The sequence below is a fragment of the Arctopsyche grandis genome, chromosome 13, assembly GCF_051622035.1.
Source record: "Arctopsyche grandis isolate Sample6627 chromosome 13, ASM5162203v2, whole genome shotgun sequence".
NCBI classification, from domain to species: Eukaryota; Metazoa; Arthropoda; class Insecta; order Trichoptera; family Hydropsychidae; genus Arctopsyche; species Arctopsyche grandis.
Genome location: NC_135367.1, coordinates 8,961,310 through 8,977,143, shown reverse-complemented (window position 1 = coordinate 8,977,143; position 15,834 = coordinate 8,961,310). Strand labels below are relative to the sequence as shown.

General features: G+C 32.6%; 1 protein-coding gene across 2 annotated transcripts in view; it reads left to right on the top strand.

Annotated features, from left to right (window-relative positions):
* Positions 1-12,572, top strand: part of LOC143921096 (forkhead box protein O-like) — a 181,038-nt gene extending 168,466 nt beyond the window's left edge. Inside the window, exons 3-9 of one of the 2 annotated variants that reach the window (XM_077444223.1) lie at positions 3,467-3,649; positions 5,702-5,802; positions 7,684-7,902; positions 9,133-9,289; positions 9,357-9,522; positions 9,610-9,806; positions 11,328-12,572. In XM_077444223.1, the coding sequence (XP_077300349.1) occupies positions 3,467-3,649; positions 5,702-5,802; positions 7,684-7,902; positions 9,133-9,289; positions 9,357-9,522; positions 9,610-9,806; positions 11,328-11,570 (1,266 nt within the window). In that variant the 3' untranslated portion in view covers positions 11,571-12,572. Of the gene's footprint in view, positions 1-3,466; positions 3,650-5,701; positions 5,803-7,683; positions 7,903-9,132; positions 9,290-9,356; positions 9,807-11,327 lie in introns of both variants that reach the window. The other variant, XM_077444222.1, reaches the window with a different exon arrangement.
* Positions 12,573-15,834: the final 3,262 nt, after the last annotated feature.

Sequence of the window (15,834 nt, the reverse complement as noted above, 5' to 3'; positions counted from 1 at the left end):
TTCTTACATTCTTTTGATCGCTTTGAAACTTTGCCATTTGACAAGGTTTGACCGCTGATAGAGATTTCAATTGCTTCCGCTAGTTCGATGGTGAAACATAATCGTAATAAACTCGTTTAAAAACTCAAAAATTTTCAGACAGTGAAAGTTAACCCTTTTCCACTAGCCTATAGCCTCTTTTTACATATGTAGATACATATATATATATATATATATATATATATATATATATATATATATATATATATATATATATATATATATATATACCAGGAAAGCCTAACAGGTAAACCCAATGCGCCTTCCTAGGCAATTAATTACAAAGTTTGCAGCAATTTTTTTATTACATAAATCGTTGTATTTTGAAAGGCTGAAGAGCACGAAATGAACAATTAAATAATTAATTAATCCATAGACATCTATAGATTTAGACTTGTACATAATTTTTACATATTGTACATAAATCAATTTCAGTTATTTGTGACAAGGTAAGATTGTTTTTGCCAATTTGACAGAGGAACCGTTTCAACAATGAAATCAGATAAATTGGCAAACTTTGAAAGGAAACGGTTGACTTGTGGTCACAAAAATCCAAGTCTGACCAGCAGTATTAAAGCTTAGCACGGGATCAAACCCGGTAACTTTTCGGTGTTAAACATAAATGCAACCATTTTTTTTCAAACATACTAATTCGAGCGGAAAATGATTTTAAATAGAGTTGTCGTCGACAGATGGTGCGAGTGAGATGGTTCGTATATAGTTCGACTTACTTGGATCAATGATCGATTCCGAGTCTGAATTACGAAAATATTTCATTGCTTTTTTCATAGGGGAGTAAAGTGCCATTTTTTTTGCCAGTTTCATAAGCAAAGAAACGGTTGATAAAAATTTGGCAGCTCACCGCTGCATAGATACATACATACATAGATAAAGTAATAAAATTTGCAACGTCTTTACATTTTTTCCATTTTTATTTGATTTAATTTATTTTAAAGAATAGTTCACGGTTTTACAATGCCATTTCATCTTCGGCGGGTGAAATTTAATGTATGATTATTAAAAAACAAAGCACTAAAACGAAAGCAAACTTCGACGTACAGGTATTTGAGCGGTGTTAATTCGAAATTTTGCGATGTAGCAAACCGCAAATAGCCATTACCCATTAAAAGGGTATTCGACGAGGCGACACCATAAAAATTTCGGGTCGTAAACATTGTGACATGGCAAAAAAAAAACAATATTTGCAATGCGTAAGTATCTCCCGAACTACCATTTCGTGGTTTACTTTCTGAATAGTTATAACATTTTTAACCTTTCAACGCATGGTTGTAAAATTGGCTTCCGCTCTGTAAAACGACCGCACTGAAAGCACTTTTATGACATTGTTCGAATTTTTGCTCATCGTCATGATATATTTACATATACATATATAATACTTACATTTAAAATTCAATGCTAAATTTTGATGCAAAGCTACGACTATTCGTACAGCTACAACATGAAAATGAAAATCTATCAAAATGACATGAATCGCCTTTAAAATCGATATAAATTCAAGATTATCTCTGACAAACCCATAATCCTTACATCATTGAATAGAACAAGAATTATACATTGTAATGATGATTAAAAATTGAGATGTTGATTTACAATCAATCCGCAGTATTACGTCAAAGTTATGCTAAATGTATGAAATCCCATAAATGGTAGGGGTTACATAGATCATCGATATGTTCAAAGATTTGAGCTCACGACCTCTCATGTTCAAGACAAGATATCCCAAGATATGCATTTTTCCTTCAATACTATAGGTGTTTGTATTACTTTTTATTCAAGTACGATATTTGTATGTAGAATTCAATACAGCAATGTTTATGCTAAAGAGGAGATCTCTTCTGCGGTCGATTTTTATCTTTTGCTGTTTCGATGCAAGTGGTAACTGCTACCGGTGTTTTAATCGAGTCGACAGTAAAAATCAGGTTTAACGAAACTGGACCGTAAAAACGTCATAACCGCTAACCGAGTGTAGGGGACGAATAAACTTGGTCAATAAACACCATCACAATAAAAATACGAGAGATTTGATGACTCAGGTACGAAAATACTACTACCGCTGCGATAAATTACGAACACCGCAATTATACCAGTCTGTAACCATCACTATGGGTTGTTAACCCCCAAAATGCCTATCTGAATATTTGAACGTACATATGTATATGTATAAAATATATATATAAATAAAAACATCTTACATATGAATATATTTTCACAAAAGACATGTGCCTGTATTTTTACTCACATTGCAAAGTGGGCTATAAATTGTTGGTGGATTTACTTTCATCAAAATTTTTTTTTTATATTGAATCAAATGGAATGAAGTTAATAGGTTTTTATGTTTGGAATCTGTGAGATTTTTTTCATTATTAATCATGAATATGATTTTATTTAAATTTATTCGCTTTCGTGCAATTTTTTTTATCATACTGTTAGGGCGCCAAACTACTTAAAATTTTATTTAAATATTATTAATTAAATTTGATTATTATATTCTAATAATATGCTTAGTTTTTCATTACATTAATGGAGGTGAGAAATAAAATTTTACTTGCAGTAAAATTTATTAGGAATCTTTATATCGACTTTTCCAAATCAAAAATACGTTGATTCTTATTCAGAGAACAAAATAAATTTCAAGTTCTCTGATAATATATTTGTTTAATAATAATAAAAAATTACTATTTAAATGATTTTATTTTTACTATCACTAACAGTTATTTTGTTTTCCGGAAAAGTAAAAAAAATGCATATACCTATGTATATTATGTAAGAATTAATAAATTTCTTTTTAGCTTGAAAAAATTAATATGTGCATAATATTAAATTATTATATTAATATTAATAAAAATTTCACAATTACCCGGACTTTTATCCTTATGGACAGTTGGCCGAATGGAAATTAGGCTGATGGATTTTTGAAGGGACTTTCGGCTTATTTTATATCGAAATCACCCAAAACTCACTTATAATATAAACATTATTACCTCGTCTTAGCATTAAAATCGGATATTTTTGATAAATTTATAATTAAAACTATTAAAACAATTAAAATTTTCGTTCGGCCAAATGTCAGTCGGCATAAAGTTCGCTCGGCCAATAGTCAGTCAACCTTAAAAATACATAGTTTGATATATGTAGATATTAAATATAATATCTGATAATTTTTCGCAAAAAATAAAAAAAAGTATAATAAATTTAAATCGATTAAAATTTTTATCGATGCTTTTTATAAACCTCAAAGTGTTATTTATAACTTGTATAAAATAAAAAAGTTATCGTCTAATAAAATCCTCACATGAATTATTGTCCAACTTATTACCGAACTGTATACTTATATTAAAACTTTCATAACATACAACAACTAATATGATATATAAATATTAATAAGTGATATTTTTATTCGTTTCAGAACTCCATCCGGCACAACCTTTCACTCCACAACCGATTCATGCGGGTCCAGAACGAAGGCACCGGAAAATCGTCGTGGTGGATGATAAACCCGGACGCGAAACCCGGAAAATCGGTGCGCAGACGCGCCGCCTCCATGGAAACGTCTAAGTTTGAGAAGCGCAGAGGGAGAGTCAAAAAGAAGGTACGTACATACACACCATATAAATATGTATACGATACTTAAATACTTCCATCAGCAATTCGAATGAGTGCAGCGTACTTTGTTTTTGCGTATCCGATATCCGGAAACTCACGCTTACATACAAAATATATACATTTTCCTTAGGTAACGTATGTGTATGCTAACATACAATGTTTTATTCAATTTGCTCCGATTTGTATAGTATTATGTATGCAGCGCTGAAGTTCAGCGACGCTTGACAAAACGATTGAATACCTGAGGATACCTAATATAAACATTTTCCTAACTGTTTTTCCGCCTCGGTTTTAAATAAGACCCAACACGACACGGTATAGATGCATATAATGTATACAAAGACTTGGAAAGTGTTACGTTCGATGTATCATATCCATAAATTTCGGGACTTGTCACTTTTAAAGGACATCTCTTTGTTGGCGGGTTTGTATGGGACGAGGCTAATACATTGTGTGCGAAAAGACTTGTGGTCGAATTTTAAAGTGCTTATATTTATATCCTCGAATCTGTCCGCCGAGATCTTAAATCACGTTTTATTGCGCATTTTCACCTCTTAGCACCCCCTACTGTATGTTCGGCGTTATTTTTCATACGCGAATGATTCAGTCCTGTCCAGTGCGTAATTTTCGCGTGTGACGATTGTTAAGCCTCAACTGCACCTTAGAAATGTTGTATATACTTCAAGCTATTTTATTTACCTAAAAAGAAATACATAAATAAAAATAATCATGCGAAATTTCATATAAAATGATTTATACGTTTGTTCAAAGCTTCGTATCACTATTCTTTTAAATTCATCACTTTTAATGGAAACACTGCTATAGAAATATCTCAAATTTGAGATCCTTTTTGAAGGCATTCTTCTCTTTCCAATGATCTTGATAAAAAAAAGTAACCCTGCCAATTATGTATAATATCTTTATCATTATATTTTTGTATATCTTTTTCATTTTTGTAAAAATCTATTATTGGACTCGGATGTTACATATATTATTTATTTACTATTTGTTTTTTTTATACATATCTATTTACATCCTGTCTGTTGATTTTTCAATTAATAAAATAAAATAAAAATAAAAAAATAATATCATTATTACGTGCTTTTTTCCGCTTAAGCAATGTCATAGAATAATCCAACAAATTTCTTAAAAAATCATAAAATCACTTGTTCAAAGTTATTTATCACTGTATTTTTGCAGTTTATAACTTTCAATTAAAATACAGTTACTTTTAAATATACATAATAGAGTTACAGATTTAAAATTAATTTTTGTTCGACTCTTATTCATTATTTTAAGCAACAAAAACGTAATTATTATGTTTAACAATAAAAAAATGTACATTTAAAGGGTTATTTGTTTATATGTGTCAAAAGCATACAATTTAAGTTAATTTTGTAGCCGAAATTTTTATAAAAGAATACATATGATATTAAGAAACTTACCAAAATTATATCCCGAAAAACATCAGTATTGTTTTTGATTACCAAACTTTTTAGAACGAGTATCAAATCGGAATATTTTAGGCAGATTTTTTTCTTTTTTAAGCCAGGTTTTGTAGGGAAAATTTTTCTAGACATCTGTAGAGAAAAATTTCATCTTGTGAGCCGCACTTTGATTAAATACTACAAGTAAAATTTGTATATAATTACATTACTTTCTATCAAAAACCAGCAGTATAGACTGGTGGTTAGCATATTATGCTTTCGAACAGAGTGGTCACTGTTCGATTTCCACTATTAGCTGTTGGTCAGACCTTGGTTTGAGACTCCAGGTTGATTGTTCCTATCATAGTTCTATTCCTCGAAACGTTTCCTATAAATTGGCATCTCCGTTCCAATCCCTCTTGCAAATCTCAAGTTATTCAGCGTCTTGAGTTTCGCCAATTTCTATATAATAAAAACTTCTCCATATATGTGACTTTGGAAAATTTTATTTAAGAAGGCTCAAACTTTAAATATTCCTTTTTATTAATTAATCAACTATTTTTATATCCTTTTTTGCGTTGTTTTCAGTGTTTCGATTGATTTGTTAACAGGTCGAAGCTTTGAGAAGCGGCGCAGCTCCAGATGCCACTCCAAGTCCCAGCAGTTCCGTTTCCGAGGGACTTGACATGTTCCCAGATTCCCCTTTACACAGGTACAAACCCAATTATCATAATCCGTAATCAATTTCCGACACGTTAAACCCAAAAAGTATTCGAACCAAATACTCACCGTAAACTACGATACGTACATACATAGAATCGTCGTATTGTATTTCGATAATTTTTTCGGTCGTCCATTGGCCATTTTTGTCGTGGGCGAAAAGGTCCCATGAAATATGAACCCCATGGAAGCGTTTTTCATTTGTGCGCTTCCTTCATTCTAATCAATTTCCGTGTGCTCAGCAGAATGACTGAGAAATATTATCCACCTTGTTTTGTATGGTGTGTGTGTGTGTTTGTATCTTTTATATCTGTTTCGTTTCGTTTTGACCCGGGTATTCTAAATCATGTGCGGCTTCTCCACACTGTCCGTTATTTATTTACTAGGTTTTCATTGTGCCGACTTCCCGAATATTTCACCGGGGGGCCGATTTTCGATTTTTCGCCGAATAACGTGTATAAAATATCGAATTTCGAAACAAAAACGCTCAAATTCGCCTCACATTTTCTAGAAATTCGAAATTATTACCGTATGAAATATCATCGTATCAATTTTAGACTAAGATATAGAAATGTATGCACGCTCCAAATACACATAGTGATATATAGATAAATGATTTTGCATGACTTTAATCTAGTTTTATTATATTATACATACATACATAGTTTATCAGTGAGATATGAGTATTTTGGATTAAATCCAGATTATATATAATAGTCTTAGAGCACGTTTAAACTAGTCGTTTTTAGTACAACTGTTATTTAGTCAATTATTTAAGTATTTCAACTATTAATTAGTCAATTTATGAGTATTCTTGTAATTTAAAACGACTAGTTTTATATGAAATTTTGTATAAACCTAAGCGTATTGTATAATATATACCTATATATGATCAAATTTTCAATGTCAATTTATACATGAAATCCCAACCTTTTTCAAGTCGTAACATTTGCATTAAACGCGTTTATCATTTGTTTAAGTAACATTAAAAATAGATCATTTAACATACTTTCATCTTCAATATTCGTTTATGAAAATAAACCTTCTCAAAATTTTGTATGTTCCTTGAAAGTTTGATACATTTTAAAATTTCATAAATCAGTCCAAGAATTAATCGCGAAGTTTTTCAAGAAAGCTGAATTAATTTTATACAATTGACTTTAATTATTTATTTAAGTTAAACTAAAATTAATTTTCAAATAATTCAAAGAATTCAGTATCATCATTAAATTCGTCTTGAGATTCTTCTACATAGATACCAATTAAAAACAAGTTTTTATGCTGAAATTTGCTGAAACTATTTTAAAAACATGCATATGTATTTGCTCAATCTACAGTTTAAATACGTTACACGAAAAATGTATAATAAAGTCCCATTTTTTTTTTAATCACCCGAACAATTCAGATTCATTTAACGTTTTTTCAGTTTAATATTTGATGATAAAAAACGCATCTTATTACACACAAGTTGGGAATTCGTGGTCTAAAAATAATGACAGCAAACAATACGCCTAAATTAGGTACTTTCCAGAAACTCGTACTAGATATAGCATTACAATTAAAGTATTTATAAATAGCAAATTATACTATAGTAGACAGAATTATATTTGCATATTGAATGACGATGTTTTAAATGAAAAAAAAATAGTAAAAAACATCCTATTCAATATGCAAGTATGAAAACTTTGAAATTTGGTCACATTGCCCATATGTAGTATTGCATCATTGTTTTGTTTTTTCTTTTTATTTATTTTTTGCTGCTTCTTCTCGCCGCGACGACGACACCACTGACCCATATGGACCGGTTGTTGGGATAAAAAAAACATATAAATTTGTCACGTTTCGATCTGGGTATTCAATTGCACGAAATCAGTGGTGCAACCGGAGGCTTTCAGCTATCGCCAGACTTCAGGCAAAGAGCTTCCTCTAATGCTTCTTCGTGTGGTCGTCTATCTCCGATTCCATCAGTTTTCGGAGGTGACAATGATTGGGGATCTCAAGACTATCCCCCACCAGCTGGAGCTGACCAATTAGCTGGTAGTCTGGCCGATTCAATGAACCTCCAAGGAGCGGAAACATACAATATAAATTCGTAAGTAGAAATAAAAGCTCCATAAAAATCAAATCGAGACAAAGTTATTCATTACACTTGAATTACATACAAATGATGATGAAATTGTTAGTTTATATTGTACCTGTAATGAAATTCAAAGGGCATCACCGATGTGTGGCAGTGGACTTTAAAGAATAATACGTGACAATGTTTGAGTAAGATTTTTAAATCGCAAACTTAGAAAAATGATTCGTAAAGCTAAATCGGTGTCTTGGACAATATTTATAAAATATAATTATGCTTGACAACTGACTGATTCATGTATTTATGACATAGTAAGAAACCTGGTCAACGAACTAAATATGTTCTAAACTTGAAAGGAAAAATAGTTATGTACATAGGATAACTACATATCTATGTACATAGGATACAATTTCCTAAATCAAATAGCACTTCTGAATAGATAAGAGACAGATCGGCAGAAAAGTCTCTAGTATTTATCTGCCGTAGTAGTTAATCAATGACTATTACATACATACATAGTTCATCTGCGGATGAAGTGTTGCTCAATATAATACAATTGGTCGAGTGATCCTAGCGACAAACAATTTTTTTTTTATTCGACAAAAATTGAGAGACTTTTGTTTTGTCATATGGTCTCTAGCTACGACAAACATCATAGCCAGAGACCGATGCTCCCACCCAAACCATACATACATAGTAACAAAGTCTCTTTCGAAATTATATATTAGATAAATTTGAAGTCATACTCAAATAGTAGTGACATAGTGGGTAGGATCCGTTTCAATAGTTAAATCAGATAAATAGGCAAATAGGATATCACAAATATCCAAGTCTGACCGGCAGCATTGCAGAAATACTCCGAATAAATTCTATTCAAACGAGGTCAACCCAGGGCTTGAACTCTGGAACCTCTCGGTGGTTAGTAGTTTGTTTCAATGAATACGAAGCTTAACCACACTAACTTATTAATTATGGAATAATTCAAATATGGTTTATTATAATACTCACAAGTCACGTATCAATCTTTAAATTCCAACGCACTACATATTTATGATCCGCCCTGTATATTTTTTGAACAGCATGACGGTTGGATTATTTTTATATTATTATTACAAAATTTGTTGCATTTTTTTTATTAAGTTATTGTGGACGTAGTAGATTTTGAATTGCAATGTAAAGTTAAGGGATCTCATTTTCACCCCGTCACCCTACAGTCCTTACTGATGATATTTCCGATGTATTTAGGTTTTCCGGAGGATTAGCGACGTGTCCTTCAGGTCCTCCACCCCCATATCCAGCCGGTGCCGGATATGGAAGAGGGTTTTTACCTCGCCCTTGTGCAATCCACGGGCGCCAACCCTGCGCTTGCTTGCATCGTCCCTTACACCATTCGCACGCGGAAGTAAGTAACTTCCAACCCTCTCAACTCGCAATTGCCGGTGGAATTTTAATAATTTTATCCGTTTCAGAGCATGTCACCATCGTCAGTCACCGGAATGTCACCTTCGTATCCAGCTGAAGCGTGTGGTCCGGCCTATATGAGAGCTCGTCCACCCTCCTGCAGTCCACCCCGTACGCCTCTCACCCCTGGAGCTTTATTACCACCGCCTCAACTGTCCAATATGATGCTAATCGGTACTTGGAATGTTGCACGATGTCGATTTTTTTCATTTCTGGTCGATCAATTGTGTTTTAATGCGAGGTTTGTCCGATTGGTTGTAGGAGGAATGAGTCAGGTGGGGCAAGAATCGCCCTTGTTGAACGGTGCCCTTTTAGGCGCCCAACACGAGCAATTAGCGCCTGCTTCGACGATGATGGGTCAATTGATGGGCGCTTTAAATAATGCCGCTTTAGTCGACGAATTTAATCTCAATATTGAAAGTTTAGAGCACGGCAGTTTTGACTGCAACGTAGACGAGGTATGAAAAGTTTTTGAAGTTGGCGTTTTTAATTTTTTGTATACGTACTCATACATCAACAATGCAAAATGATTCACTATTCGTGTCATATAATATATAAACATTTTTTTATTGCATATTTTGTATACATACAAATATACCTGATCTAGGGGCTTTCAAAATCAATGAAAACTGATGGATTCCAATTAATAAATCATATCAAAAGGTAATAACATACATACATATTGTTCTTTTAAGATGTGCATATTGTCGTTTCATTTACTTTCTCACTGTTCTAATTTTTGACACAATGCTTAATATCTTTCTAAATCCTTAAAGAAAAATCCTTTCAATACTGTGCAAATGATCAATAATACAGAAATTTTCATTAATTAATAATATAATTTATTCTTTGGTACATTCATATGTTCCGTAATGTGTTCGTGGCGTAGACGAAACAATTGTAGCTGACAAAATCTATTCATATTATACAGCAGTACATGTCACCGTAACGTATCAAGCAAAACCAGCTCGTGGAAATATTCGCGCACGACGTGACGTCATAGTGGCGAGTGCACGCATAGTAAAGAAGGTGCGCATGCGCGTATTAATATTTTCGGAAACATATTGTGACAATATTGACTCGACGATACGACGCAAGGAATATTGAGCCTTATCGTCGCACTCTGTAATGTAGTATATGTATGCTGATTTTGCCATGCACTCGTCCAAAATTTGTCTGAACGTGCGCTGCTTTATAGTATGCATAGAAGTAGTCTTTTTCGTGCACTGCTTTATTCTGAATAGTATGATAAAATACGTAAATTTTATTAGTTTTAATATTAAATTAAAAAAATAATAATTTAAAGTAAATGATTCACATTAGATGTACATAGTATATTGATTCTGTATAGGTACTCTAGTGATATTTGTAAATTAAGTAAAAATTGGAATCCGAGTCGATTTTTAATGATTTTACAACCTTACTAGTCATATAATTCAATGAAAATTATGTAAATAATTTCCAGATGTCTGAAAATCATGTGCATAAAAATAGTCATCATTTTACATACTTAATAATTAAAAGTCTATTATTGAAAGTTTCAAGTGTAACGTTTTTCTTTTTGAGATTTAGAATTAAATTAGAATAAAAATTGAATTTCAACCCTAAATGTGCGTGATTTTTTTTTTTACATAAAAATGCAATATAAAAAAATAGCGCTATTTTAAAGTTGAAACTTTTTTTTAGTGAGGCGTTTTCTACATCCCTAAATGAAAAAAAAACTTATTACTGCGTACATAGATAAAGCAAATATATTATACTATGGAACTTTTACAAAAAGACTTGAAATTGTTAAAAAAAACTCAACGTATTGATGACCACTCTAATGTGTGACGATAAATTTAATACAAAATGTGCATTATATGTATAACACGAGCCGTGAATCAATTTGTATCATAGGAGGCAAACAAAAAAATGGTTCATACGATAGACGCATGTGAGACACGAGGAAAAAAATAATGTTAATTATACTTTTTAAGGTAATCAAGCATGAACTCTCGATGGACGGAAGCTTAGATTTTAATTTTTCTCATCAGCAACACCAACAGCATTTGCAGCAGCAACAGCAAAACTTACAAAACCAACAACAAAACCAACAGACCCAACAGCAGATGGCGTACCACAGTAATCTGCCATCAGGTGCAGCCACCGTAACGGAGGACACTCTTGTCCCTCAACAGAGGACTCCTGCATATTCTATAGCCCCCTCTTGGGTACACTGAGAAAACAACGTTTTCTTTTTGACCGAAGCGGTCAAAATGTAGGAAAAATGCTACTATCAAATGTGTTCTTTATATTTTGTCTTAATATAAAAAATGCCATGTTAGGAAAGAGCGATTCATATGTAATATTAAATGTGAGAGAGTCCTGGATATTGTACGTACTAGTTTATATTACAATGATTGACTGATAAAAGCCAATAGTACAAGAAATTAAATAAAGTTAAAAAAAATATTGACATTTTATACGTAATGCTAATTGGGTGTGTAAAATACTCCAAAAAAAAAATTAAATTATATTCCTTCGTATTTCTGGGACTTCAGTTTGCAATTGAGCGTTCAACGTTGTGGTTTAACTTTTTAAGTTTACTTTCTCAACCGGTTACCATTTACATACATGCAATTCCTGTAGTGTTATTTTTTTTCGACGGTTGAAAAAAATGCTTTATAGGAAATTTTAAAGTGATGTGAATTTTCGAATGTGAATGATAACTATTATTGTAGTTAGGTAAAATGCTGATAAATAGTCAATTGTCTTTAAATAAAATGATAAATGTGTGCGCTGTTAGATTGTTGAACGATTTGAAATTTTACATATTTTTCAATCGATTCTTTCACCACAAATGTTAATTTATTTGGCCTGTCTGAAATACGTTGGTTTTTAAGTTGAACATATTAAATTTAAAAATAATTTACCTCATAAAGTTTAGGCATTTAAGATGGAATATTACTAGTTAGATTCAATAATTTTCGTTTTTAAGTGAATAAGAGTGAATATTTGTACATATGTATTTGTCAGTGTGCTTGTTTGTATGTGTGTATTTTTCTACACGTGTACAATGATTGCATTTTCGTTAGTAAAAAGAAAAATGTCTATACATATTTAACAGAATATATTACATCTGCTCAATTTAGGTTTCGTACTTTATTCAATTTTTGTATATACATGTGTATAGTTAATATAATATTTTCAATAGTAATATATATATAATATTTCCTATATAGTAATTTTCAGTTGTTTTATTAAATTTATATTATATATTGTCAGTGCTTGTTAGTTGTTGACTTGTTTGTTATATATACATAGATATCATTTTAATTAATTCATACATGAATACAACCTGTCGTTGAAGGAAGATTGTGAAGTTAATGTATGTGCATACGAAGAGGGGGCTATAGTAATGTATGCTCGAGCGATTACCATATTTCCAGTATGATTTTATGGTAAGTTAATTTTATTATTGATATTTTAGTTGATTGTTTGTTTCAAGGATTGACTTGTTGGTTCTTTTTTTTATTAAAAAAAATTAAGCTGTCTTTTGCAGCACTCTGATTGATACTCTCTCTCTCTCTCTCTCTCTCTCTCAACCCCTCGTCCTTGTGTTTTAACGCCACTACAACGCAGACTTTCCTCGCAGGACTTTTGTTTGGTCGACGAAGAAAAGAAAATATTCAAAGTCAACACACTTCTAGTTAAATATTAATGAAAATGCGACGCGCGAAAATCTCTTTTCTGAGCTGTGCGAATAGGGCTCTTTTCTCGGGGCATTACTTAGGGCTTTCCGGAGGCGATCGCTTAGGGGAGAACGACGACGGGAAAGTGCAAATTAAACGACGTGTTTACATCAGATTTGCGGTGGGGTTTTTTTTCTTCCTGTACCCGTCTTCTTTAAGAAGGGTGAACATGATTTTGGAGATCGTGCTTTGGAACACCTTACATCATAATTACCGACAGTTCAGAAGTTATATTCCTTCTGCAAACTCTTGTCAGTTGAATCAACATATACATACGTACCACAGTTGATTCATATTCTATATTGAAAATAAACATAGAATATCATTGATTCAATATTTGTATTTGAAACTATCAAACGCTTCCAAGTAGAGGTGGAAAATTCACCCAGAAAGTGTATCTATTATAGTCGATCGTATCTATTATCCATTATCTAGTATTATCTATTATTATCTATGATCTATTATCGTAAAGACGTAAAATTATGTTTTTTTACTTATTTCTTATTTAACTCTATAATATTATTACAATATAATTGAATAAAGTCTTTAATATTATTACTATAAGTTTTGCTGTCAATAACATGACGTTGACTATTACTTTTATCGTCTAAAAAAAATTAATTTCCATTAATATAAAATACATAAGTATTCCATAATTATATTAATAATATTGTTGCGTAAGGGTGGGTGGAGGATCCAAACAAAAGGCCAAAGTCGCTTCACAGCATTTTTAGCATGATTAAGGAGATCCACGCACTGGCTGTGCTCAGTCCAGAATGCCTTGATATGGCCTTGATAAGTACCTGCTTATACATAAAGGGAAGATCGCTCATTGCATCTTCCTCGACGTGTTTGTTTACCTATTGTTATAGTCACGTACCCGATATGCAGTCCCACGGTCTCGCGCTGTCAGTTCTGAGAAATCTAGCGGAAAGCGACCGAATGCCGTTACTGACCACTAAATCCATTCGGGGGTCTCCATTGTCAGCCGACAGTACTTAAGCCTGGGGATAATCCTCGAAAACCAATTATAACGGCGGCTCCTTTTAGCATATGCTACAATATCAACAACTTACGTATTTTATATTAAAATTTTATTAATGTAAATATTTAAAAATACTTAACACGAACTCAAAACTAACAAAAAATAAAAGCCAAATTCTACCGACCGCTATACACACGAACGATGTTGTATTTCTTGACCAAAATGTAATACGAAACTGAAACGAAATGTAATTGGTCATCGCGGGTCGAGTGGGGGGCGAATGCGACAGCATGTACATTTTACGTTATTCTCATGCTAGATCGGTTCAACTGTAGGATTAAGTTAAGAGATTTGACTCTAATAAAGCCTGTCATTGCCAGAGATAGTACCTCTACATATTTAAATGGTTACCTTAAATGTTGAATGCTTAAATGTATAGATTATAGTAGGTAGAAAGATTTTGTTTATTTGGTGAGGAACCGTTTCAACAATGAAATCATATAAATTGACAAATTCTGATGGGAAAATATTGACTTGGAGTCACAAATATTCAAGTATGACCTGAAGCACTGCATAAATACTCGGAATAAATTATTTTCAATCGAGCCTCTTGGTGGTTAGCATTAACGCAACCACCAAGCTATACTGCTGGCTTTTGAACGTAATAAGTATTATATTATTGATAAGATCTATCTTATATCGTTATAATGATACGTCAAAGCGTGACTCTTTTGATTCAATCGTGTAATATCGTATCAAAAGGGCAATAAAGCGATTCATTGAAGGCATTGAATTTCGATCTCACTATTTTTAGATTTAATATGTATGTTACACGTAACAGACATTTAGACGCACGCTCGCCTTACATTACGTTAAAGGTTTCCGAGGAAAATATTTCCGTTTTAATATCAAATATTTCAGCTTTTTCTCGGTATCCAGAAGCGCTTAATTACAGTAACCATTCTTTCGCGACCTCCTCGGACATCAATCAAAGCCATTGTGTTCGGAAACAAGATTTTCGGCGACGTTAAATCGCTTGATGAATAACACTGTTGGATTTCGCGATCCATATTTTCCGTATAATGGTGCACACTTAAGTGACAAGTCTTTTTCCTCGGAGGAAGGAATATAAAAATAAAAAAAAAGTGTGGAAAAAACCTAAATTATTTTTCTCGCCGCACCCGCGGACACTTGCTAAGATTCACTTATTCAAAAATCCCCGAAGCAAATTTTCTACTGGTGGGTGTTGCGATAAAAAAAGGATTTTTTTCCCGTGGTTCTTCCCTTCCTTCCTCCACCCCGCGAGGGAGATTAATTTTCTTTCGGGCCTGTCCTTAATTTAGGACGGGCGATCACTTATAGAGGATCTTACGGCGTTGTGCGTTTGCACATAATTAATCACTTAATTCGCGGACGAAGGGGATGGCGAAAAAAAAAAGCAATTAAAGATTTCAGTGTCGTCTTTTTAGTTTGGGGGCTTCAAGGATTGTTTCAAGGGAAAGTTTTCCTTTCATTGCGCTTGTCGTCGTGGTTCGGAAATTAATCATTAGATCGCAACTTTAACCTATTATGGAAATACCCATACGTGTACAAACTGCGCTATTCATAACCGGAACATTTTAACACTTGCCTTACTGTGCTAAAAATCCGCTAGCCACTGTGCTGGACGCCAAGCGTCCAGTTAAAAATGTGTGTTTTAAACAAAAATAATGCGAATTCTGCAAGGTTTATTGTAATTACCTATGTACATATATAAAACGTTTTATC